This window comes from Phyllobates terribilis, unplaced genomic scaffold, assembly GCF_046119375.1.
Source record: "Phyllobates terribilis strain yellow unplaced genomic scaffold, ASM4611937v1 Scaffold_8__6_contigs__length_399053987, whole genome shotgun sequence".
NCBI lineage: Eukaryota > Metazoa > Chordata > Amphibia > Anura > Dendrobatidae > Phyllobates > Phyllobates terribilis.
In genome coordinates, this window is record NW_027362768.1 from 321,358,325 (window position 1) to 321,382,226 (window position 23,902).

Below are 23,902 nucleotides of genomic sequence, written 5' to 3' on the forward strand. Positions count from 1 at the left end.
CAAGCAGGGAAATGTTTTACCACACAAAAAGAATCAGCTGCAATCTCATGCTTTTCAGCCTGTATACTCTTTTTCTCCCCCCTCCCCCTGCCCAGGAGCTGTGGTATGATCAGACCATGTTCCTGCATGGTCAGACACAGCCATTACACAGCACACAGCAGGAGCACATTTATAAGATTATCTCAGTACAGGAACATTTTTTAAACACATCCAATTGTGGAAATTATTATTATTCCAAGATCTATTGATTAAAATATACTTTTGCCAATGGGAAAAACACTTTAAAGGGATTCTGTCAGCACAGAATGACTGTTCAAACCAAGTACAGGGACTCTATGCACCCTTGGCGTGGCCAAACATTTAAGTTGACCTTCCTACCTACTTGTTTTCCCTCTATCTCCATCCACCCAACCTCTTCCTTGATTGGCAGCTTTTGCTTTATAGAGGCAGAGAAGGGCTGAGAGAGAAAGAAAACAAGCAGATGGGAACATACAGTACAGACCAAAAGTTTGGACACACCTTCTCATTTAAAGATTTTTCTGCACTTTCATGACTATGAAAATTGTACATTCACACTGAAGGCATCAAAACTATGAATTAACACATGTGGAATTATATACTTAACAAAAAAGTGTGAAACAACTGAAAATATGTCTTATATTCTAGGTTCTTCAAAGTAGCCACCTTTTGCTTTGATGACTGCTTTGCACACTCTTGGCATTCTCTTGATGAGCTTCAAGAGGTAGTCACCGGAAATGGTTTTCACTTCACAGGTGTGCCCTGTCAGGTTTAATAAGTGGGATTTCTTGCCTTATAAATGGGGTTGGGACCATCAGTTGTGTTGTGCAGAAGTCTGGTGGATACACAGCTGATAGTCCTACTGAGTAGACTGTTAGAATTTGTATTATGGGAAGAAAAAAGCAGCTAAGTAAAGAAAAACGAGTGGCCATCATTACTTTAAGAAATGAAGGTCAGTCAGTCTGAAAAAATTGGGAAAACTTTGAAAGTGTCCCCAAGTGCAGTTGCAAAAACCATCAAGCGCTACAAAGAAACTGGCTCACATGAGGACCGCCCCAGGAAAGGAAGACCAAGAGTCACCTCTGCTTCTGAGGATAAGTTTATCCGAGTCACCAGCCTCAGAAATCGCAGGTTAACAGCAGCTCAGATTAGAGACCAGGTCAATGCCACACGGAGTTCTAGCAGCAGACACATCTCTACAACAACTGTTAAGAGGAGACTTTGTGCAGCAGGCCTTCATGGTAAAATAGCTGCTAGGAAACTACTGCTAAGGACAGGCAACAAGCAGAAGAGACTTGTTTGGGTTAAAGAACACAAGGAATGGACATTAGACCAGTGGAAATCTGTGCTTTGGTCTGATGAGTCCAAATTTGAGATCTTTGGTTCCAACCACCGTGTCTTTGTGCGACGCAGAAAAGGTGAACGGATGGACTCTACATGCCTGGTTCCCACCTTGAAGCATGGAGGAGGAGGTGTGATGGTGTGGGGGTGCTTTGCTGGTGACACTGTTGGGGATTTATTCAAAATTGAAGGCATTCTGAACCAGCATGGCTACCACAGCATCTTGCAGCGGCATGCTATTCCATTCGGTTTGCGTTTAGTTGGACCATCATTTATTTTTCAACAGGACAATGACCCCAAACACACCTCCAGGCTGTGTAAGGGATATCTGACCAAGAGGGAGAGTGATGGGGTGCTACGCCAGATGACCTGGCCTCCACAGTCACCAGACCTGAACCCAATCGAGATGGTTTGGGGTGAGCTGGACCACAGAGTGAAGGCAAAAGGGCCAACAAGTGCTAAGCATCTCTGGGAACTCCTTCAAGATTGTTGGAAGACCATTTCCTGTGACTACTTCTTGAAGCTCATCAAGAGAATGCCAAGAGTGTGCAAAGCAGTCATCAAAGCAAAAGGTGGCTACTTTGAAGAACCTAGAATATAAGACATATTTTCAGTTGTTTCACACTTTTTTGTAAAGTATATAATTCCACATGTGTTAATTTTCATAGTCATGAAAATACAGAAAAATCTTTCAATGAGAAGGTGTGTCCAAACTTTTGGTCTGTACTGTATATTTAAATGATTGGCCGCCATGATGCACTGAATGCCTGTACTCTGTCAGCAGAGAATGACTGTTCAAACAGAGTCCCTTTAAAAATGTATCAAATACAGCTCAAATTTGTGAGAACAGGAGCTTTCTACAGACCAGCTCTTTGTTCTATACAATAAGAAAGCACAGCAGCACACTGCAAGGGCCAATACGTATGCAGACACTGAGAACATAAGAGCTAAACTGCATTATTGCTAAATAAAATTTACTTACAAAAAATGAAGGCTCTTAGTGCATAAATTGGCCAGTTCAGGTATGCCCATCAACCACGGCAAGGTAGCCTCCGCATGACGGGTAACTAACCTCTTTGCAGCTCTTTATTCTGGCTCATAGCGTTGGGATCTTCAGTCACAACAAACTGATGACTTATCTATAGGATAGGTCATCAATATCAGATTACCTGGCACACCAAACGATCAGCTGTTATTTGCTCTGATGAATTCAGGATAATAGAAATGGCTCTGTAGTACCTGGCAGCGGATGCTACAAATTGAATGAAGTTTGTGGTTCCATTCCAGATTTTTACATCCACTGGAACAAATAACAGCTCATCAGTAGGCGTGCCAGGTGTGGGACCCCAATTGAAGCGATACTGATGACCTATCTTATGGATGATTCTTCAATTTGTTGTGACCAAACAACTCCTTTAGATATGGTTTCCCCTTTTATAATATCCATATGCACTAATTTCTCTTGAAGACCTTGGAAAACACTGATACAGAGGAAAATAAAACAGTTCCCTTACCTCTCTTAGATGAATATTTTCTTTATCCCTTTGATCCAGAAGCACTTCTAAATGGTTAAGCTGTGACTCTGCCTCTAACATTCTTCGGGTTTTCTCATTTTCTTCTTCCATTCCCTTTGAAGGCAATCCTTTACTTTGAAGCATCTCAAGAAGCTTTTTGATGGACTCATCACGGGCACTTAGTGTCTGTTTTTGTGTTTCTATCCTTAGTTCCATTTCTTCTAACGTTTTTCTAAGAAGGAAAAGTTCTTTGGCCTGCCGGTCATGCTCTGCCTGAAGCCTTCTGAAATTCTCCTCCGTGAGTTCAATCGTGAAATGCTCAGCCCCTCGGTTCCCACTTTCCTGTTGAAGAAGATGGTTAAGGTCCCTCTGAGTCCGCAGTTCATCTTGAAGGGCTTGGATGGTCAACTGCAAGTGCTAGAAGACAAATAGAAAGATCATATAAATGGTGTATCGAATGGAGCCGCCAGTGAGAAGAACAAAACTACAATTCGAACTAAAGCTCTATAAAACTCTTGCCATATTCTAGTACTCTAGGGAAATATTACCAACTACTCACAATCTAAAACACCCATAGTCAAGTCAAAACTTGTGCCACAGTAATAAAGGGCATTAATATATTTTTGGTGCTACTTGACTGTAATGTGAGCTCAAAGTTTCTAGATAGAATTTATAAAAGAAAAACACACAAAAACATTTAAGCACGATCAGAACAAGTTAAGATGGGAGTCATTTAACATGCAGAAAATAATAGCAACAAAGTAAAATTAATGATTTTTTTTTTAAGAAAGAGCCAAGGACAATACTTTGCAAAAATCAAAATGAAGTTCCTTTGTGCTTTTTGTAAATTACCACGGATTTCTGCAGAAACAGCTGACTAGTGAAAGGAAAGGCTTCCAGATTCTTGTGCGACTGGTGGTCACTAACTCAAAGAAAAAATGCCCTGAAGTTAGAAAAGGTACAAAGAACAGCCCAAAACTGATAAGAGGCATGGAGGATATTAGTTAGGAGGAAATACTAAAAGAATTACATATATTTAGAGCTGCGAAGAGATGTCTAAGGGCTCGTGCACAGGACCGATTTTCTTGAGCGCTATCAGTGATTTTGATGGATAGCACTCGTACCTATGATATTCTATAGGACCGTGCACATGTCTTATTTTTTCCTCTAATCAGAAAAAATTGGAGACCGATTTTGATCCGAGTGTCAGATCAAAATCTGCAATGTAAGTCTATGGGTCTGTGAAAGAAATTGGATCACACTGGAATGACATCCATGTGCGGCCCGAATTTCACGGACTGACAAAATAAAGAAGTTTGAGAAACTTTTTTGTTGTTCTCTCCCCGTCCGAGAAAAACTGATGCCACTCTGATCAAACTATGATGAGAGTCTGATCAGAATAATCGATCTGTTTTTCTTGGATGTGGACAAAACAGTTGTGTGACCTTATCCTACAGGGTGGGGGGACATGATTAATCTGTTTAAGTATATTAATGGACCATAAAAAAATTGTTAAAAAGCTTGAAAGATAAAAAAGGCCACTCACTCCATCGAGAGAAAAAAAGTTCAATCTCCAGTGGACACAAGGCTTCTTTACCATGAGAATTATTATTCGGTAGGACAGCCAACCTCAGAAGCTGGTCACACCGTTTATAGTTTCAAAAACAGATCTGGATGCTTTTTAGAGGAAAGTAACATATATACTTATGTACATGTGTAAAATTCTTCTTGTGAATGTTGATCCAGTCAGTCAATCAACAATCAGGATCAGGAGGAAAAATTAGTTCTTTTAGGACAAGTACATGCATTATGGATATAACTATTCCCCAATTCATTATGTCCTTTCCCATCCCTCGGTTAAACGTGATGGACATGTGTCTTTTTTCAACCGTGCTAACTGTGTACCTTCAGTATGTGTGGAAAGAAAGTTTGGACAACTAGGAAAACTAAGGGAAAAGGATACACAGCCTGTATAATAAATTAGGGTGCGACAATGTACCAATTGCAAGTAATCACAAAAGGAGAAAAAAAGATGATACATACACACGTGGTCAAAATTGTTGGTACCCCTCGTTTAATGAAAGAAAAACCCACAATGGTCACAGAAATAACTTGAATCTGACAAAAGTAATAATAAATTAAAAATCTATGAAAATGATCAAATGAAAGTCAGACATTGCTTTTCAACCCTGATTCCACAGAATTTTTAAAAAAATTAAACTCATGAAATAGGTCTGGACAGAAATGATGGTACCGCTGAAAATAATGTGACAAAAGGGACATGTTTAATCAAGTTGTGTCCACTAATTAGCATCACAGTTGTCTACAATCTTGTAATCAGTCAGTGGGCCTGTATATAGGACTACATATACTCACTGTGCTGTTTGGTGACATGGTGTGTACCACACTCAACATGGATCAGAGGAAGCAAAGGAAAGAATTGTCTCAGGAGATAAGAAATAAAATTATAGACAAGCATGTTAAAGGTTATAAGACCATCTCCAAGCAGCTTGATGTTCCTGTGACTACAGTTGCACATATTATTGAGAAATTTAAGATCCATGGGACTGTAGCCAAGCTCGCTGGACGTTGCCGCAGGAGGAAAATTTATGACAAATCAAAGAGACAGATAATACGAATGGTAACAAAAGAGCCCAGGATAACTTCTAAAGAGATTAAAAGTGAACTTTAAGCTCAAGGAACATCAGTGTCAGATCATACCATCCATCGTTGTTTAATCCAAAGGGGACTTCATGGGAGACGACCAAGGAGAACACCATTGTTGAAAAAAAATCATAAAAAAGCCAGACTACAATTTGGCAAACAACATGTTGACAAGCCACAAAGCTTCTGGGAGAATGTCCTATGGACAGATGAGACAAAAATGGAAGTTTTTGGCAAGGCTCTATGTTCACAAATGGAAAAATGAAGCATATCAAGAAAAGAACACTGTCCCTACTGTGAAACATGGAGGAGGCTTTCTTATGTTCAGGGGCTGCTTTGCTGCATCTGGCACAGGGTGTCTTGAATCTGTGCAGGGTACAATGAAATCTCAAGACTATCAAGGGATTCTAGAGAGAAATATGCTGCCCAGTGTCAGAAAGCTTGGTCTCAGTCGCAGGTCATGGGTCTTGCAAAAAGATAATGACCCAAAACACACAGCTAAAAACACCCAAGAATGGCTAAGAGGAAAACGTTGGACTATTCTGAAGTGGCCTTCTATGAGCCCTGACCTAAATCCTATTGAGCATCTTTGGAAAGAGCTGAAACATGGTGTCTGGAAAAGGCAAATTTCAAACAAGAGACAACTGGAGCAGTTTGCTCATGAGGAGTGGGCCAAAATGCCTGTCGAGAGGTGCAGACGTCTCATTGACAGTTACAGGAATCATTTGATTGCAGTGATTGCCTCAAGAGGTTGTTCAACAAAATACACTGCTCAAAAAAATAAAGGGAACACTTAAACAACAGAATATAACTTCTAGTAAATCAAACTTCTGTGAAATCGAAATGTCTACTTAGGAAGCAACACTGATTGACAATCAATTTCACATGCTGTTGTGCAAATGGAATAGACAATAGATGGAAATTATTGGCAATTATCAAGACACCCTCAATAAAGGAGTGGTTCTGCAGGTGGGGACCACAGACCACATCTCAGTACCAATGCTTTCTGGCTGATGTTTTGGTCACTTTTGAATGTTGGTTGTGCTTTCACACTCTTGGTAGTATGAGACGGACTCTACAAACCACAGAAGTTGCTCAGGTAGTGCAGCTCATCCAGGATGGCACATCAATGCGAGCTGTGGCAAGAAGGTTTGCTGTGTCTGTCAGCGTAGTGTCCAGAGGCTGGAGGCGCTAGCAGGAGACAGGCCAGTAGACCAGGAGACGTGGAGGGGGCTGTAGGCGGGTAACAACCCAGTAGCAGGACCGCTACCTCCGCCTTTCTGAAAGGAGGAACAGGAGGAGCACTGCCAGATCCCTGCAAAATTACCTCCAGCACGCCACAAATGTGCATATGTCTGCAGAAACGGTTATAAACCGACTCCATAAGGGTGGTATGAGGGCCCGACATCCACAGATGGGGGTTGTGCTCACAGCCCAACACAGTGCAGGAAGCTTGGCATTTGCCACAGAACACCAGGATTGGCAAAGTCGCCACTGGCGCCCTGTGCTCTTCACAGATGAAAGCAGGTTCACACTGAGCACATGTGACAGACGTGATAAAGTCTGGAGAAGCCGTGGAGGGTGATCTGCATCCTTCAGCATAACCGGTTTGGCAGTGGGTCAGTAATGGTGTGGGGTGGCATTTCTTTGGAGGGCCGCACAGCCCTCCAAGAGCTCGCCAGAGGTAGCCTGACTGCTATTAGGTACCAAGATGAGATCCTCAGACCCCTTGTGAGACCATATGCTGGTGCGGTTGGCCGTGGGTTCCTCCTAATTCAGTACAATGCCAGACCTCATGTGGCTGGAGTGTGTCAGCAGTTCCTGCAAGATGAAGGCATTGAAGCTATGGACTGGCCCGCCCGTTCCCCAGACATGAATCCGATTGAGCACATCTGGGACATCATGTCTCGCTCCATCCACCAATGTCACGTTTAGTGTTGAGCCACCCCCGTAGTGTTCGAGTTCGGTTCGGTTCGTCGAACACCCGTGTGTTCGCCGAACTGTTCGTCGAACTGTTCGTCGAACACCTTCGAACACCGTTAAAACCAATGGCAGGCAAACAAAAACACATAGAAACACATAGAAAACACCTTCAAAGGTGTCCAAAAGCTGACAAACTGCTCAGAAGACACAACTAACACATGGAAAAGTGACAAGTACATATAGTCATGCGAAAAGAAAAGAGGTGGAGGAGTAAAAGGAGGGGGAGACACAGATATAGGCATGTCATGCCCTTCTAAAATCCAAAAAGTGAGAAGCCGAGACGGCCAGTCCGCTCCTGCCCGTGCCACCTCCGTGTCGCCGGGTTTGTGCCAGAGCCGCGGTGAACCCTGACGGCCAGCCCCCCTCTCCCAATACTGGTGCCTGTCCGCTGGTGGGTCGAGAGAGCCCCCCTGTGGTGGAGGCAGCTCTAAGCTTTTTAATTTAAATTGTCCCTCTAATTTGAATGAATACACTTTAAATCCATTTACAAGGATCTATTGGAGGGCAAGTCTCATGCCAGCAGCCGCGTAATTCCAGCTCCAGTAGCGTCCACTAAAGCTGCTGCAGTTAAAAAGCTTTTATAAGGATCGAGCTCGGCTGTCCACCGCAAGGCATCCTAGTGCCAGTCCCAGCCCCTATGCCTTGGGGTGCCTCCTGATGCTCTTCACTAAGTATCCCGTGGTCCCGAAGCATTTCCTTTGAAAAAATTAAGTGTCCAAACTACAGGTGGTGTAGCTTGCTTAACAGCCGGGATAATCCGCTGACTAGCAGACACTGCTACTAGGCACAAAGTATTTCCTGGGCTAGATGCAGTTAAAAATTTGTAAGTAGATACTCTCGTTGGATGCTGAGAAAGCATTCCATAGAGTCTCCTGGCACGCCATATATGATTCTCTTAAAAAGCTTGGGATAGGGGTCTAGGGGACCCTTTTATAGCCAAAATCACGGCCCTGTATCACAATACGTCACCTAGGCTGAAGATAAATGGAACTGTAGCACCGAGGGCTCGGTTGCTACAGACGTATTGCACCTCACCCAGAGGTGTGATATCTCACTCTCAGATAAGGATGGAGTGTGGATCAGGACCCGACACCTGCATGCATTACACCACATTGCCGTGGGGCAGGGCGACCAATATGCCCCTGAGATGGGCACGACAGTCCCTGTCCCTGGCTGGAGTGGGGGGAGGGAACACTGAGGAAGGGGAACCCTGCAGTGCAGGAGCAGGGAGGAAGCAGTTCCTGGGTGCATTGAGAAGGGAGTATAAAAGGTGGGCACCATCTTAGTTCAGTGCAGAGAAGTCTGAGCAGAAGTGGCAGGGAGCAGGGGCTCTGCATGAGCTCTGCTCCGGAGGCGGGCCTAGTAACAGAGGCCCAGGCCTGCAAGAGGGAGAAGGAAGGAAGAGGAGCGGAGAAGGCTCCAGGAACGAGGAATGAAGGGATCCCAGGGGTGCGGACGGGCGAGTCGCCACCGCATGCCCGAATCCACCTGCGTGGAGGGGTCAGGCCAAAGGGGGAGACCGGTCCCCGAACTAGTGGAGGCAGGAAACGACCCTCAGCTAGAAACCGGAGGCTCTGACATTTTATGTGGCGCAGCCTCTTGCTCCACCCGCTAGGAAGGCACCACATAGGGTCAGGGAAACTGGCGCCAAGTTTACCAAGAGGAGGCCCGAGGCAGCCGGACAGAAGTGTTGGTAAGAAAGGCCAGACAAAGGACACACAAAGGGGGTCCTGTGAAGCGCTCCAAAGTTATCTGGGAGTTGTCTGAGCCCCTCACCTGGTGAGCACAGTACGACGTGGGCAGCCGTTACCTGCAGACGTGGTCTGGATAATAAGAACTGTGAGTAAAGGCCCTGAACTGCATCACTGACTCTGTGTCGTTACTGCTGCTGCCCTGCACCATCACCCCCATCCTCCGCATACACTGCCCTGAGGCTATACTCCTCCCGTGGGGAGTTATGCTACGCTCTGCTGCACCCACAACACCAGCCTTAGCGGTCTGCCCTGTAGCGGCGGTTCACTCTGACCGCAATCCACGGGTGGCGTAGTCGGACATTTAAACATCAAAACCACATAAATAGTTCCGCCACTGGTTTGACCGCCCTAAGCCACGGAACCGGATCGCCGCCACGAAGACTACAACCACCAGCATCCACCAAAAAGGGTCCGGCTCCGGGTGTCCCAAGGCCCAGGGGGTGCGTCAGAACATTTTCATCACCTTTCACAATCACCAATGGGACAAGGCAGGGATGTCCTCTGTCCCCTCTCTTATACATCCTAGTGACGGAGCACCTGCTCTCATCAATTCGCCATAACCCCAATATTAGGTGGATTGAGGTGGGAGGCACCGAGTACAAGTGCTCTCTATTTGCTGATGATGTCCTAGTATATATCACTCAATCACATATATCCATCCCTGCTGTTATGGCTGAAATAGATCACTTTGTTACATGGTAAAATTTTAAAATCAATGCAGCGAAGTCTGAGGCCCTCGATGTCTCCCTCCCTAAATCCATATAGGATTCCATCCAGTCCAACTTTCCCTTTGCCTGGCCCTCACAGGGTATCAAATACTTAGGAATTCCTATTCATAGAGACCTCTCCCATCTATGTTATCTTAATTTTGGGCCCTTTATTGAACAATTCCATACAGACCACGGTTGGCAAGTTGGAACTGTGAGATTCACTACGTGCACCACTGGTATTTTGTGGAAAAGCACATGTAAGATTCTGCAACAGTCTCTGCTGATACTCCTGCATGCGTGCATCCCTTTCTATGGCAGGAATAATTTCTGCAAATTTACTTTTGTACCGGGGATCTAACAGTGTGGCAACCCAGTAGTCAGGATTATTTCTAATTCTCACAATTCGAGGGTCATGTTGCAGGTAGTGCAGCAAGAAGGCACTCATGTGTGTTGCGCATCCAGGAGCACCAAGTCCCTGTTGTGTTGGTGGCGAGGTAACAATCATGCTTCCTTCCTCTGTCCTCTCCCCCCAACCTCGCACAACAGAAATGTGATCAAGGTCTCCCTCATCTGATGAGTCTTCCATCAGTTCGTCCTCCACTTCTTCCTGGGCTCCTGCACCTTCCTCACTAGTTTGGCTGCTACCATGCGCCCTGGTAAAATCATCTCCCCCACCCTCACATGCCTGCCGCCCTGGTGCTGCCGACCGTCTGGACCTTGCAGATGTTAGCCCTTCCGCATACAACTCCTCCTCCTCTACTTCCTCCACCTCCTCTTGTGCCACCACCTGACTCCGAATTCTGTTTAACATGTGCTCCAGCATGTAAATCACCGGAATAGTCATGCTGATAATGGCATCGTCAGCACTAAACATCTTCGTCGCCATTTCAAAACTGTGCAGAAGGGTGCATAGGTCCCTGATCTGAGACCACTCCTCCAGCGTGATTTGCCCCACCTCTGAATCTCGTTGGCCCAGGCTATACGTCAGAACGTATTGCACCAGGGCTTGTCGGTGCTGCCACAGTCGCTGCAACATGTGCAGAGTTGAATTCCACCGGGTAGGCACATCGCATTTTAGCCGGTGAAGTGGCAGGCCCAACGACTTCTGTAGAGATGTAAGTCGCTGAGCTGCGGGATGCGAACGGCGGAAGTGAGCACACAGCGACCGTGCCCTCTGCAGAAGGCCATCTAGTCTGGGATAGTGGGCTAAAAATTGCTGGACAACCAGGTTCAACACGTGAGCCATACAAGGCACGTGTGTGACATTGCCCCGGCGAAGGGCCGCACCCAGGTTTGCAGCATTGTCGCACACGGCCTTCCCTGGTTTCAGGTCCAGTGGAGACAACCATTCATGAAATTGGTTCTCCAGAGCTGACCACAACTCCTCAGCTGTGTGACTCACATTTCCCAGACATTTCAATGTAAAAACCGCCTGATGACGTTGAGCCCTACTGCCAGCATAGTAAGGAGGTGTGCAGGATCCCTTCTGCGCAGTTAGAAAGCTTGTGGCATGACCAGACAGGCTTTGGGTGCAGGTGGAACACCGAGAGGAGGTTGAGGAGGCAGAAGCAGTGGAGGAAAAATGACATAAAGAGGATTGACGCACAACTCGTGGGGACGGCAAGACTTGGACAGCAGCCCCTTGTCCTGCTGTCACCATAGTTACCCAGTGCCCAGTCAGCGACATGTAACGCCCCTGTCCATGCCTACTCGTCCAAGTGTCTGTGGTGAAATGCACCCTGTCACACACAGAGTTTCTCAAAGAAGCGGTGATGTTGTGTGCGACATGCTGGTGGAGCGCAGGCACACCTTTCTTTGAGAAGTAGTGCCGACTGGGCATCTGGTACTGGGGCACTGCGACGGACATAAGGTCTCGAAAATCCTCTGTGTCCACCAGGCGGAAAGGCAGCATTTCTGTAGCCAAGAGCTTGCAGATGGTGAAATTCAACCTCTTAGCTTTCTCATGGCTAGGAGGAAATGGTCTTTTACTTGTCCACATCTGAGGGACCGAGGGCTGGCTATTGTGCTTAGACGGGGTTGATAAGGGTGTCCCCGGCAAACTGCCGGTCTGTGAGGAAGATGCAGGCGGACATGTTAGGTTGCCTTGATCCAAAGGTGGTGCTATCGATGTCGGACAGCGCTCAAGACCAGCTGGTGTTACCACCTCCAAAGAAAATGATGACCTGCCAATCACGCTGGCTGTTGCGGGTAAAGAGGTGGCAGGTCTGCGCCCCAAAACAGGTGTGACTGCTGTCCCCCCAGTCACAGAGGATGAAGAGGCCGCGGATGCACAAGATATGGCAGACGGTGGTTGGCCCGGCCGGCTAGACCGCATTGTAGCACACTGAGCTTCCCACTGCAACTTATGCTTCATGTCCATGTGCCGGTTCATGCATGAAGTACTCAAACTATGTATTTTTTGGCCTCTACTTAGCTTTTGCTGACAAATGTTACAGATAACACGAGTTGGGTCATCTTTATCGATCTGAAAAAATGCCCAGGCTATGCAAGGCTTAGCACCCATGCGACCTGAAGAGCCACCACGACTTGTGGTGAGAGGCAGAGTTGTGTTTGAGGATGCAGTTGTTGACGTGCTTCCAGTACTACGTCTCTGTCCAGGAAGGCGCAACCTGACCTTGTCGTCACTAGCATCTTCCTCCACCTCCTCTGCTGACCTCATCTCTTGGCTGACTGTGGGTTGACAGTAAGTGGGATCTCCGACCTCATCATCATCACCCTGTGCGTTATCACACCCGTCGTCCTCAGAGCCAACCTGTTCCTGCCCTGACAAAAAACTAAAGTTGTCGCTCCAATCAGGTATTTGAGTCTTATCATCGTCTTCCTCATTGTCTCCACCAACAGGAGTTACAGTTTGGGAATGAGGGTCTACATTATGGTCAGAACCTTCTGCGTCTGGTCCTGGATCCGACTCATAAAGATTCTGGGCATCAGTGCAGATCATTTCCTCGTCTGGATTCACAGAAGCGCTGGAGTCGACCTCTGATTCCCAGGCTATAGTATGAGTAAACAGCTCTGCAGACTCAACCATCTGTTCTACCTCATACTCAGACGGGCAGCTGGAGATTTGGGAGCTGTGAGGAAGCAAGTGCGATTTGGGTGACACCTTTGAGGACTGGAGTATTTGTGATGTTGAAGTTGATGTGGAGGAGAGCCCACTTAAAGGAGCACTTGATATCCGTTGAAGCACCTGCTGTTTTTGTGCCTCATCTGGAATTTGTAGCGATTGGCGTGGCCGTAAGAAAGGGATCTTATCACATTGTCCGCTAAAAGAAGTAGACATTTTAGTTTGGCTGGAAGATGGTCTTTCTTCTGCACCTACCCCACGGACACAACCTTTTTTCCCCTTCCCAACACGCCTATTCCCCTTTCCACCAGCAGCAGGCCTTTTTCCACTCATTTTGGTGGTTAACTAATTCACAACTCTGGAGTTGTTTGCACAAAAAAACAATGGATGGTAACCGAGCAGAGCTGAGTGGCCAAACTGTGGTATTAGGCCAAAACTATTGGCTGGGTTAGATGCAGAAAAAAATTATTTTTAATTTGCAACCTGATGGAGGTCAGTATAGATGGACTAATAGACCAAGTCCCACACACCACTAGAAGCCCATATATTTTTTCAGAGCTAAATGAAGAAAAAAATTATTTTTAATTTGCAACCTGATGGAGGTCAGTATAGATGGACTAATAGACCAAGTCCCACACACTGCTAGAAGCCCAAATATTTTTTCAGAGCTAGATGCAGAAAAAAATTATTTTTAATTTGCAACCTGATGGAGGTCAGTATAGATGGACTAATAGACCAAGTCCCACACACTGCTAGAAGCCCAAATATTTTTTCAGAGCTAGATGCAGAAAAAAATTATTTTTAATTTGCAACCTGATGGAGGTCAGTATAGATGGACTAATAGACCAAGTCCCACACACCGCTAGAAGCCCAAATATTTTTTCAGAGCTAGATGCAGAAAAAAATTATATTCAATTTGCAACCTGCTGGACGTCAGTATAGAAGGACTAATAGAACAAGTCCCACACACTGCTAGAAGCCCAAATATTTTTTCAGAGCTAAATGAAGAAAAAAATTATTTTTAATTTGCAACCTGATGGAGGTCAGTATAGATGGACTAATAGACCAAGTCCCACACACTGCTAGAAGCCCAAATATTTTTTCAGAGCTAGATGCAGAAAAAAAATATTTTTAATTTGCAACCTGATGGAGGTCAGTATAGATGGACTAATAGACCAAGTCCCACACACCGCTAGAAGCCCAAATATTTTTTCAGAGCTAGATGCAGAAAATTTTTTTATTCAATTTGCAACCTGATGGAGGTCAGTATAGATGGACTAATAGACCAAGTCCCACACACTGCTAGAAGCCCAAATATTTTTTCAGAGCTAGATGCAGAAAAAAATTATTTTTAATTTGCAACCTGATGGAGGTCAGTATAGATGGACTAATAGACCAAGTCCCACACACTGCTAGAAGCCCAAATATTTTTTCAGAGCTAGATGCAGGAAAAAATTATTTTTAATTTGCAACCTGATGGAGGTCAGTATAGATGGACTAATAGAACAAGTCCCACACGCTGCTAGAAGCCCAAATATTTTTTCAGAGATAAATGAAGAAAAAAATTATTTTTAATTTGCAACCTGATGGAGGTCAGTATAGATGGACTAATAGACCAAGTCCCACACACTGCTAGAAGCCCAAATATTTTTTCAGAGCTAGATGCAGAAAAAAATTATTTTTAATTTGCAACCTGATGGAGGTCAGTATAGATGGACTAATAGACCAAGTCCCACACACCGCTAGAAGCCCAAATATTTTTTCAGAGCTAGATGCAGAAAAAAATTATATTCAATTTGCAACCTGCTGGAGGTCAGTATAGAAGGACTAATAGAACAAGTCCCACACACTGCTAGAAGCCCAAATATTTTTTCAGAGCTAAATGAAGAAAAAAATTATTTTTAATTTGCAACCTGATGGAGGTCAGTATAGATGGACTAATAGAACAAGTCCCACACACTGCTAGAAGCCCAAATATTTTTTCAGAGCTAGATGCAGAAAAAAATTATTTTTAATTTGCAACCTGATGGAGGTCAGTATAGATGGACTAATAGACCAAGTCCCACACACCGCTAGAAGCCCAAATATTTTTTCAGAGCTAGATGCAGAAAATTTTTTTATTCAATTTGCAACCTGATGGAGGTCAGTATAGATGGACTAATAGACCAAGTCCCACACACTGCTAGAAGCCCAAATATTTTTTCAGAGCTAGATGCAGAAAAAAATTATTTTTAATTTGCAACCTGATGGAGGTCAGTATAGATGGACTAATAGACCAAGTCCCACACACTGCTAGAAGCCCAAATATTTTTTCAGAGCTAGATGCAGAAAAAAATTATTTTTAATTTGCAACCTGATGGAGGTCAGTATAGATGGACTAATAGAACAAGTCCCACACACTGCTAGAAGCCCAAATATTTTTTCAGAGATAAATGAAGAAAAAAATTATTTTTAATTTGCAACCTGATGGAGGTCAGTATAGATGGACTAATAGACCAAGTCCCACACACTGCTAGAAGCCCAAATATTTTTTCTGAGCTAGATGCAGAAAAAAATTATTTTTAATTTGCAACCTGATGGAGGTCAGTATAGATGGACTAATAGACCAAGTCCCACACACCGCTAGAAGCCCAAATATTTTTTCAGAGCTAAATGAAGAAAAAAATTATATTCAGTTTGCAACCTGATGGAGGTCAGTATAGATGGACTAATAGACCAAGTCCCACACACTGCTAGAAGCCCAAATATTTTTTCAGAGCTAGATGCAGAAAAAAATTATATTCAGTTTGCAACCTGATGGAGGTCAGTATAGATGGACTAATAGAATGATGCTATGCCCAAAAGATTTTACTTCACTAGGTGCAGTAAAAAAATTGGTATTCTATACACAGGTGGTATATCTTGCAACACAGATAGGCTACTCCACTGACTAACACACTCTGCAATAGGCCAAAAAGGATTAGCTTTGCTAGATTCAGCCAAATGCTGTGAAAAAAACTTGCACAGCACTGGCACAGACCTGCCTGGCAAAAACTGATAGGAACTGATGTAACCTAGTCCTGAAAAGGACTCCAATTACAATTAGTCTTTACTCCCACAACCTATCTATTTAAGAGCACAGACCTGCCTGATAAAAGTCGTAGGAAATGCTGTAACCTAGTCCTTAAAAGGACTGCAATCACAACTATTCCCTACTCCCAAGCTATCTGTATATTTGTGCGAAAATTGGCTTGAAATTAACAAGGTATAGCGCACACAGCAACAGCGGTGCCGTCTAACACGCAGCTGCAGCAGTGAGAAAATGGTGGCGACGGGGAAAATGGCTTGGTCTTATAGGGCAAGGACATGTGACATACACTGCCAATCACACATGCCCTTGCTTGTGTGAAAAAAAGCACTTCGCTCCGTGTGTGCGCTGCTGATAGGCTGACAGATTGCACCTCCCCACTGCAAATGCGGGAAAGAGAAAAAAAAATGGAGATCTTCATTGTTCCTGCAGAGATCCATCCCCTGCCCCTCCCCCCGCCCCGCTGTACACTCAAACTGCGTATTAACATTAATTTTCATCATTACTGAGAAAAAATCCAGTTATGATTTTGGTGCACGAACAGTTATCGAACATAACCTCGAACAGCCGAATTTTTCTCAAATTGTTCGTGTTCGCCGACCGGCTCGAACACCGCCCAAAACAGCTCGAATTTGAGATTGGCGAACAGTTCGAGTAGAACAACGCTCATCTCTAGTCACGTTGCACCACAGACTGTCCAGGAATTGGCGGATGCTTTAGTCCAGGTCTGGGAGGAGATCCCACAGGAGACCAACTGCAACCTCATCAGGAGCATGCCCAGGCGTTGTAGGGAGGTCATACAGGCACGTGGAGGCCACACACAATACTCAGCCTCATTTTGACTTGTTTTAAGGACATTACATCAAAGTTGGATCAGCCTTTAGTGTGTTTTTCCACTTTAATTTTAGGGGTGACTCCAAATCCAGGCCTCCATTGGTTAATAAATGTGATTTCCATTGATGATTTGTGTGTGATTTTGTTGTCAGCACATTCAACTTTGTACACAACAAAGTATTCAATGAGAATATTTCATTCATTCAGATCTAGGATGTGTTATTTGAATGTTCCCTTGATTTTTTTGAGCAGTGTATTAAGTTAAGAGTACCATCATTTCTGTCCAGGCCTATTTTATGAGTTTAATTTTTTTAAACATTCTATGGAAGCAGGTTTGCAAAGCGATGTCTGACTTTCATTTTTTCATTTTCATAATTTTTTAACTTCTTACTTTTGTCAGAATCAAGTTATTTCTGTGACCATTGTGGGTTTTTCTTTCATTAAAAGAGGGGTACCAACAATTTTGACCACGAGTATACAAATGTACACACATTCAATCCACAAATAGCATAAAATACTAATTTTATTAGACCTCACTTAAAAAACATTAAAAACATATGTATTTACTAATACCCAAAAAGACACAACAAATATACATGAGTGAAAAAAATTCCATGATCAAAGCAGCAGTATATAATATATAGCGAAATAGCAATGCACACTGTGTTTACCAATCAGTGGCCCTAGTTCAAATATGGAAATATAACATATAAACTCACGTCAAATTCTATATAAATCAAGGGAGAAAGGGGGGGACTTTTGTTGGAGTGGTTCTTCCAACAAAATAAATAATTGGATGGCACCTAGGATATGGTGTACAAAACCAACCCACTTACAAATCAATATCATACACAATCTGTCATAAAGCATCAACAGCTAGGTGGTAAGCATAACGACTCCTCCCAAGCAGGCCACTAAAAAGACCATATTTTGCTTACCCTCCCTGATGAAGCTGTGTTCCACAGCGATACGCGTGGATCCCTGCACTGATCCCTGATCCTACCTCATGGGTGATATGGCTTGATACATTGGATTATTTAGGCAGCCTTATATATACTATGATATGGTCTTTTTAGTGGCCTCCTTGGTATAGGAGTTGTTATTGACGCGCCCCCTGGGCCGTGGGGTACTCGGTGCTTGGCCGGTCATTGCTAGGGGAGATGTCACAGTGGCGGTGACCCGGTCTGTGACCCAGGGCGGTCAGTAAAAAGGGAATATTTACAGGGGAATTCAAGTTTTTATATACAGTTCGTGACGCCACCTGTGGTATGCGGCTAAAGGGAGCCGCCGCTGCGGAGCAGGTCCTCTGGAGCTGTTGTTAATGCAGCAGAGTTGGTTTAGCTCTCCACAGGTAGAGCTTAGCTCCAGGGCAGTGTAAACATTGCTGTTATGGTGTAGTGCAGAGGATGGCGCAGTTAATAATAAGTCCACAGCTTAATGGCGGTTTCCTCTTATTTTTACTTGCGGTGGTTAGGCAGACCGGGGCACGGGTACTAGCTGGTAGTAGAGGTCCGGGCAGCCTGGAAGCAAGTTGGGGAATCCACCTAGCCGGGTGGAGTTGTAGGCCTTCCCTTTGCGCTACCTCTTTGGCCCTGCTGCGTATAGATATGCTGCGGCCCTCGTCCCTGAGTAAAACGTCTTTGTGCTCACCCGTATGGCAGGCAGCTCGGGCCTTCCTGGAGTGTCGCTCCCACGTGGCGGTGCTGGGCCCTATCGTGCTGCTGAGCCTCCGGGCGTCTGATGGGGCCAGGAGACCTGCAGTCTCCTGCCCTCCGGTTTCTGCTGCTGGGCTTTCGGTGCCCCACAACCTCGAACTCCGGTGTCCGGTTCTTCTGCGCTTCCCTCTGGGGTGAACTGCCGTGCAGCTCCACTCCCTAGGTCTTTCCTCGTCGACGTCTTGACTTCAACTCGTCTGTTCTCATCACACTAACTAACCCCGCCTCCAGATCCCAGTTGCTAAGGGGAGGAGCTCCCCTTGCTGGTCTGGAGCCAGGAAAGTGTTGCATGCTAGCAAAACCTGATTAGGGGACCCCCCTTGCTTCCAGGCATGGCATCACCCCCTTGTGAGGGAGGCAATGCCACTGTGGCAACCGGACTCCTGGGGTGCCACATTCCCCCCTAGTTAACTTCAGTACTCCCGCTGAGGATACCTTTTTAAAATTAACAATTAACAATAACAATTCACATTACAAACAGTTTACAAAATCTCAAAAAGCAAAAACTACAAAAACCCAAGCAAAAACGTACAGCAGTCACTGCAGCGCTTAGTCTTTACACTACAATCAGGGTAACTAAAATTTGGCTGGTGGGAACTGCATCAACCCACTTTGTGTATCGTCCCTGGTCTTCAGCCACACCTGCGGTTTATTTTTTCGACCAATTAGTAACTATATCCAACATTGTCCTGACCACACCTAGTCCTGTGGTCCAATTGTCCATAATTTAACAAGCATATATATTTCTAGCATTATTTAACGATTACTACTATTTATAACATACTTGTTAGTTCTCTTACACTTTAGTTCCTCCAGCGGTCAGGGAGCTGACCTTTAGTACTCCGGGTCGATCTACGTAGTACATTTGTTGTCACTGACCTACCCTGGTCCCTAGTGTCTACCCCTGGTGTGGTGGGTTCAGTGTGAACTACACTATGGGTAGTCTGAGGTAACACCGGTAGGCTGGGTAATCTCCTACGAATTCTTTGACTCACCCTGGGTACGAAAGGTTCACTGCTAGCAGAGGGTAGATTCTCCTGATCTGCTGCTGATGAAGCATCTGTCTCTGGGGCCGACTGGTCTATCTGCTGTTCTGGAGCCTCTGCAGCTTCCGGTGAGGCCGCTTGGAGAAAGGTTAGGACAGGTACCACAATTGCTCTGTTCATCTGCGTCCAAGACCGGGGAAATGCTCCAAGGACTGTCTGGACCGTTTCCTCCACTTTTTCTGTGGGCTGAGGGCTGTCTTGGTCTTCTTCTCTGTGTTTCAACTGTTCAGGACATATCTTCAAGTGGTCTCTTGAGACTGCCGCTGAAGTTTCCCCTCCATCTTTACTGATGAGGCACACTTTGGTGTTATCATAATTTGAGGGTAGGAAGGTGTATGGCTCAACCTCCCACTAGTCATCTAATTTGTGAACTCGTCTCTTCCTTTTGAGTACTTGTTCTCCAGGTGACAAGGGAACTGCAGGCGCGTGCTGATTGTAAGTTTTCTCCTGCCTCTGTCTCGCCTGGGACAAACTTCTCTCCACGCATTCTTGCACCTTGCAGTATTGTTGCTGCCGCTCTGTATCCCAATCTGCATCTGGTGATGTCGTCTCTGGTGTTAAAACTCCCATGTCTAAGTTAATGGGTAGCTTACCAGGTCTTGCTCTCATCAGGTAAGCGGGTGTACAGTTGGTGGAGTTCACCGGGATGTGGTTATACAGGTCCACCAAATCTGGTAACTTCTCTGGCCACAGGCTACGTTCTTCAAGGGGCAACGTCTTCAACAGGTCTATTACCACCTGGTTCATCTTCTCAAACAACCCATTGGTCTGGGGATGATACAGCATCGTCCTTATTTTCTTGCAGTCGTACAAGTTACAGAATTACTGGAACACCTCTGCTTCAAAGGCTGGACCTTGGTCGGTAAGCACCCGTTCGGGGTAACCGTGTGGGCGACAAAAGTGCTGTTGAAACGCTTTGGTTGCCGTCTGAGCCGTCTGGACTTTCACTGCCACTACTACCAAGAACCTGGAGTAGTGGTCTACTATGGTGAGAGCATAGACATAGCCTGACCGGCTTGGGGCTAGCTTCACATGGTCCAAAGTTACCAGTTCAAGTGGTTGCTTGATGATTATGGGCTGCAGGGGAGCTCTCTGGCCATCATGGTCTTTCCTTCTCAGGTTGCATGGACCGCATTCTCGACACCATCTCTCGATTGCTTTCCTCATGCCAACCCAGTAGAATCGCTCACGTAGCAGGACTTCCAACTTCTTCCACCCGAAGTGTCCTGCTCCATCATGGTACGCTTCTAAGACCATTGGCGCATCAAGCCTCGGGACTACCACCTGCCAGACCAGTTCGTGTGTCCGGGAGTTGATACTTCTTCGACACAGCTTTCCCTCGTAGATGAACAGTTTGCCCTTCTCCTTTCACAACTGTTGGGTCTCCTGTGGAGCATCTGGATCAGGGTGCGAGTCAGCTTGTGTCAGCAACTCCTTTACCAGGCGGACAGCTGGGTCGCTATCCTGCGTCTCTGCCCATCCATGATGGGGCAATGGGTTGAACGTGGCCTCTCTGCTGGCGGAGCGCTTGTCCCTCATACAGTGGGAGCACTGGGTCACCCCGTGACGATGGAAAGCGGGTAGCTCTATCTCCTCCAGATCTTCCGGGTCTTCTCCCCCATCTGGCAAGTTGGGCATCCTGGACAGCGCATCAGCATTTGTATTTTTATGCCCCGCCCGATACTTGATGGTAAACTCGTAATTAGACAGTCGGGCCATCCATCGTTGTTCTAGGGCACCAAGCTTCGCAGTTTCCAGGTGCGTCAGCGGGTTGTTATCCATGAAGACGGTAAATCTGGAGGAGGCGAGGTAGTGTTTGAAGCGCTCTGTTACAGCCGAGACTATGGCTAGAAACTCCAACTTAAAGGAACTATAGTTGTCGGGATTCCTTTCCGTGGGCTGGACATTCCTGCTGGCGTAGGCAATCACTCTCTCTCTGCCCTGCTGTACCTGGGACAGCACCGCTCCCAATCCCACGTTGCTGGCATCCGTATGAAGTATAAAGGGATGGCCATAGTCAGAGTAGGCCAGGACTTCGTCTCCCGTAAGAGCCATTTTCAGTCGACTGAAAGATTCGTCTTCTGGTTTACCCCATTTGAATGGAGGTTTCGGGTTCTTGGCCTTCTTGGACTGGCCCACTAAGAGGTCCTGCATGGGTGCCGCTATCTTGGTGAAACCCTTGATGAATCCTCTGTAGTAGCCTACCAACCCAAGGAACTGCCGCACTTCCTTGATAGTAGAGGGTCTTGGCCAGTCCTTGATCACGGAGACTTTTTCAAGGTCTGGTGCTACACCTTCGGCGCTTACCACATGACCTAGGTACTGCACCTTGGGCTTCAACAGGTGGCACTTGGACGGCTTTACCTTCAGGCCATAACCAGATAGGGCTTCGAACACCTCGGCCAGGTGCTCCAGGTGGTCTTCATATGTCTTCGAGTAGACAATTACATCATCTAGGTACAGCAGGACGGTTTCAAAGTTTTTGTGTCCTAGGCAACACTCCATTAACCGCTGGAAGATTCCTGGGGCGTTGCAGAGCCCGAATGGCATGCAGTTGAACTCGCTGAGGCCCATTGGTGTTGTAAAAGCGGTCTTTTCTCTGTCCGCCTCTGCCACAGGAACCTGCCAATACCCACTGGTGAGATCCAAAGTGGAGAAATAGTTAGCTGATCTCAATGCTGCTAATGATTCCTCAATTCTGGGTAATGGGTAGGCGTCCTTATGTGTAATGCAGTTAATCTGCCTATAATCAACACACATTCTCATTGTACCATCTTTCTTTCTAACGAGAACTAATGGAGCTGCCTAGGGGCTACAACTATCTCTGATCACCCCAGCCTCCTTCATCTCCAGCAACATTCCTTTGGCACATTGATAGTGAGATGGGGGTACAGGCCGGTACTGTTAGAACTCTCTTGTTAGATTTTTTCTATTTTGCTGGTCACTTGACCTTTTTTGCCTATTTAATCCAGCTCCGCCCTTCTGGCCATGCTGGACTGCATTGTAATTTCTACTCTTAAGCTAGCCAGGTGCTTTGTTACCTTACTCAGTCAGTTTAGCTAGGTCTCTTGACCTCTATGTTCTATGTTGTTTGTTTGTCTTTTTACTGCTACAATTTCTGCTAGGAGGTGTCCATCTTTCTCCCAGTCCCTAGTTCTTGTAGGGATCCCTCCTTCACATCTATAGGTTTTCGTTCAGACTAGCTGAGGACTTTAGCGGGTCTGATCGCAGGATCAGGTTCCCCGTTACATCGTAGGGATCTAGCTTAGTTCTATTGTGGGGACAGTTCTCCTGTCTTTCCTTAGTGCTTGTAGCAGATCATAACAGTAAGTCAAGCCCAAAAAATTTCTCTAAGGAAAGACCTCCAGTTTCCATCATGGTGTCGGTTCAGGATTTGGCTCAACGCCTGCAGGGACTCTCTCTGGAGGTGGCCGAGCTCCAACAACACGTGAGTAGCTGTTCTGGAGCACATTTTGTGGAGCCAAAGGTACGATTGCCTGATTTATTTTTTGGTGAACAACAAGATTTTTTTTCCTTTAAAAATGCTTGTTTATTGTATTTTCGTTTGAGACCCAGATCCTCTGGTGATGAATCACAGCGCATAGGGTTCATAATGTCACATTTGCGCAAAGAACCTCAGGGATGGGCCTTTTCTCTCCAACCTAGTGATCCGTGCTTTAGATCAGTGGATAGTTTTTTTTCTGCTTTGGGGTTGTTGTATGATGATCCTGATCGTGTCTCATCAGCTGAGACGGAATTGAGACATTTGAGGCAGGGATCAGGTAATGTGGAAAATTATTGTACTCACTTCCGTCGGTGGTCTGCTCAGGTGGGGTGGAATGATTCAGCTCTGAAAAGTTTGTTTCTTGCTGGGCTAGGTGAAAGGGTTAAGGATCTGCTGATTGCTTATCCTACACCTGGAAACTTGCAGGAGGCAATGCAATTGGCTATACGGGTGGACAGGAGACTGCGTGCAAGGGTTAATGAGAGTAAATCCTCTGCCATGTCAGCTCAGAGTCTTGAGAGGGTCTGTTCTGACACTGGAGAGGCGATGGAGATTGGGGCGATGTCACCCCGCTCTCAGGAAAAAGACTGCAGGTTTTCTGAAGGTTTGTGCTTTTATTGCGGTAAATCTGACCATTTCATTAAGAACTGTGTGCTTCGTATGAAC

At 45.6% G+C, this 23,902-nt stretch overlaps 1 protein-coding gene across 7 annotated transcripts in view; it reads right to left on the reverse strand.

The window, feature by feature from the left end:
• The window catches only part of ERC2 (ELKS/RAB6-interacting/CAST family member 2), a 1,561,275-nt gene that overhangs the window by 1,363,782 nt on the left and 173,591 nt on the right, over window positions 1-23,902 (reverse strand). For all 7 annotated transcript variants that reach the window (XM_073644598.1, XM_073644595.1, XM_073644592.1 and 4 more), the window contains one exon: window positions 2,874-3,290. In XM_073644598.1, the coding sequence (XP_073500699.1) occupies window positions 2,874-3,290 (417 nt within the window). The remainder of the gene's footprint in view (window positions 1-2,873; window positions 3,291-23,902) is intronic.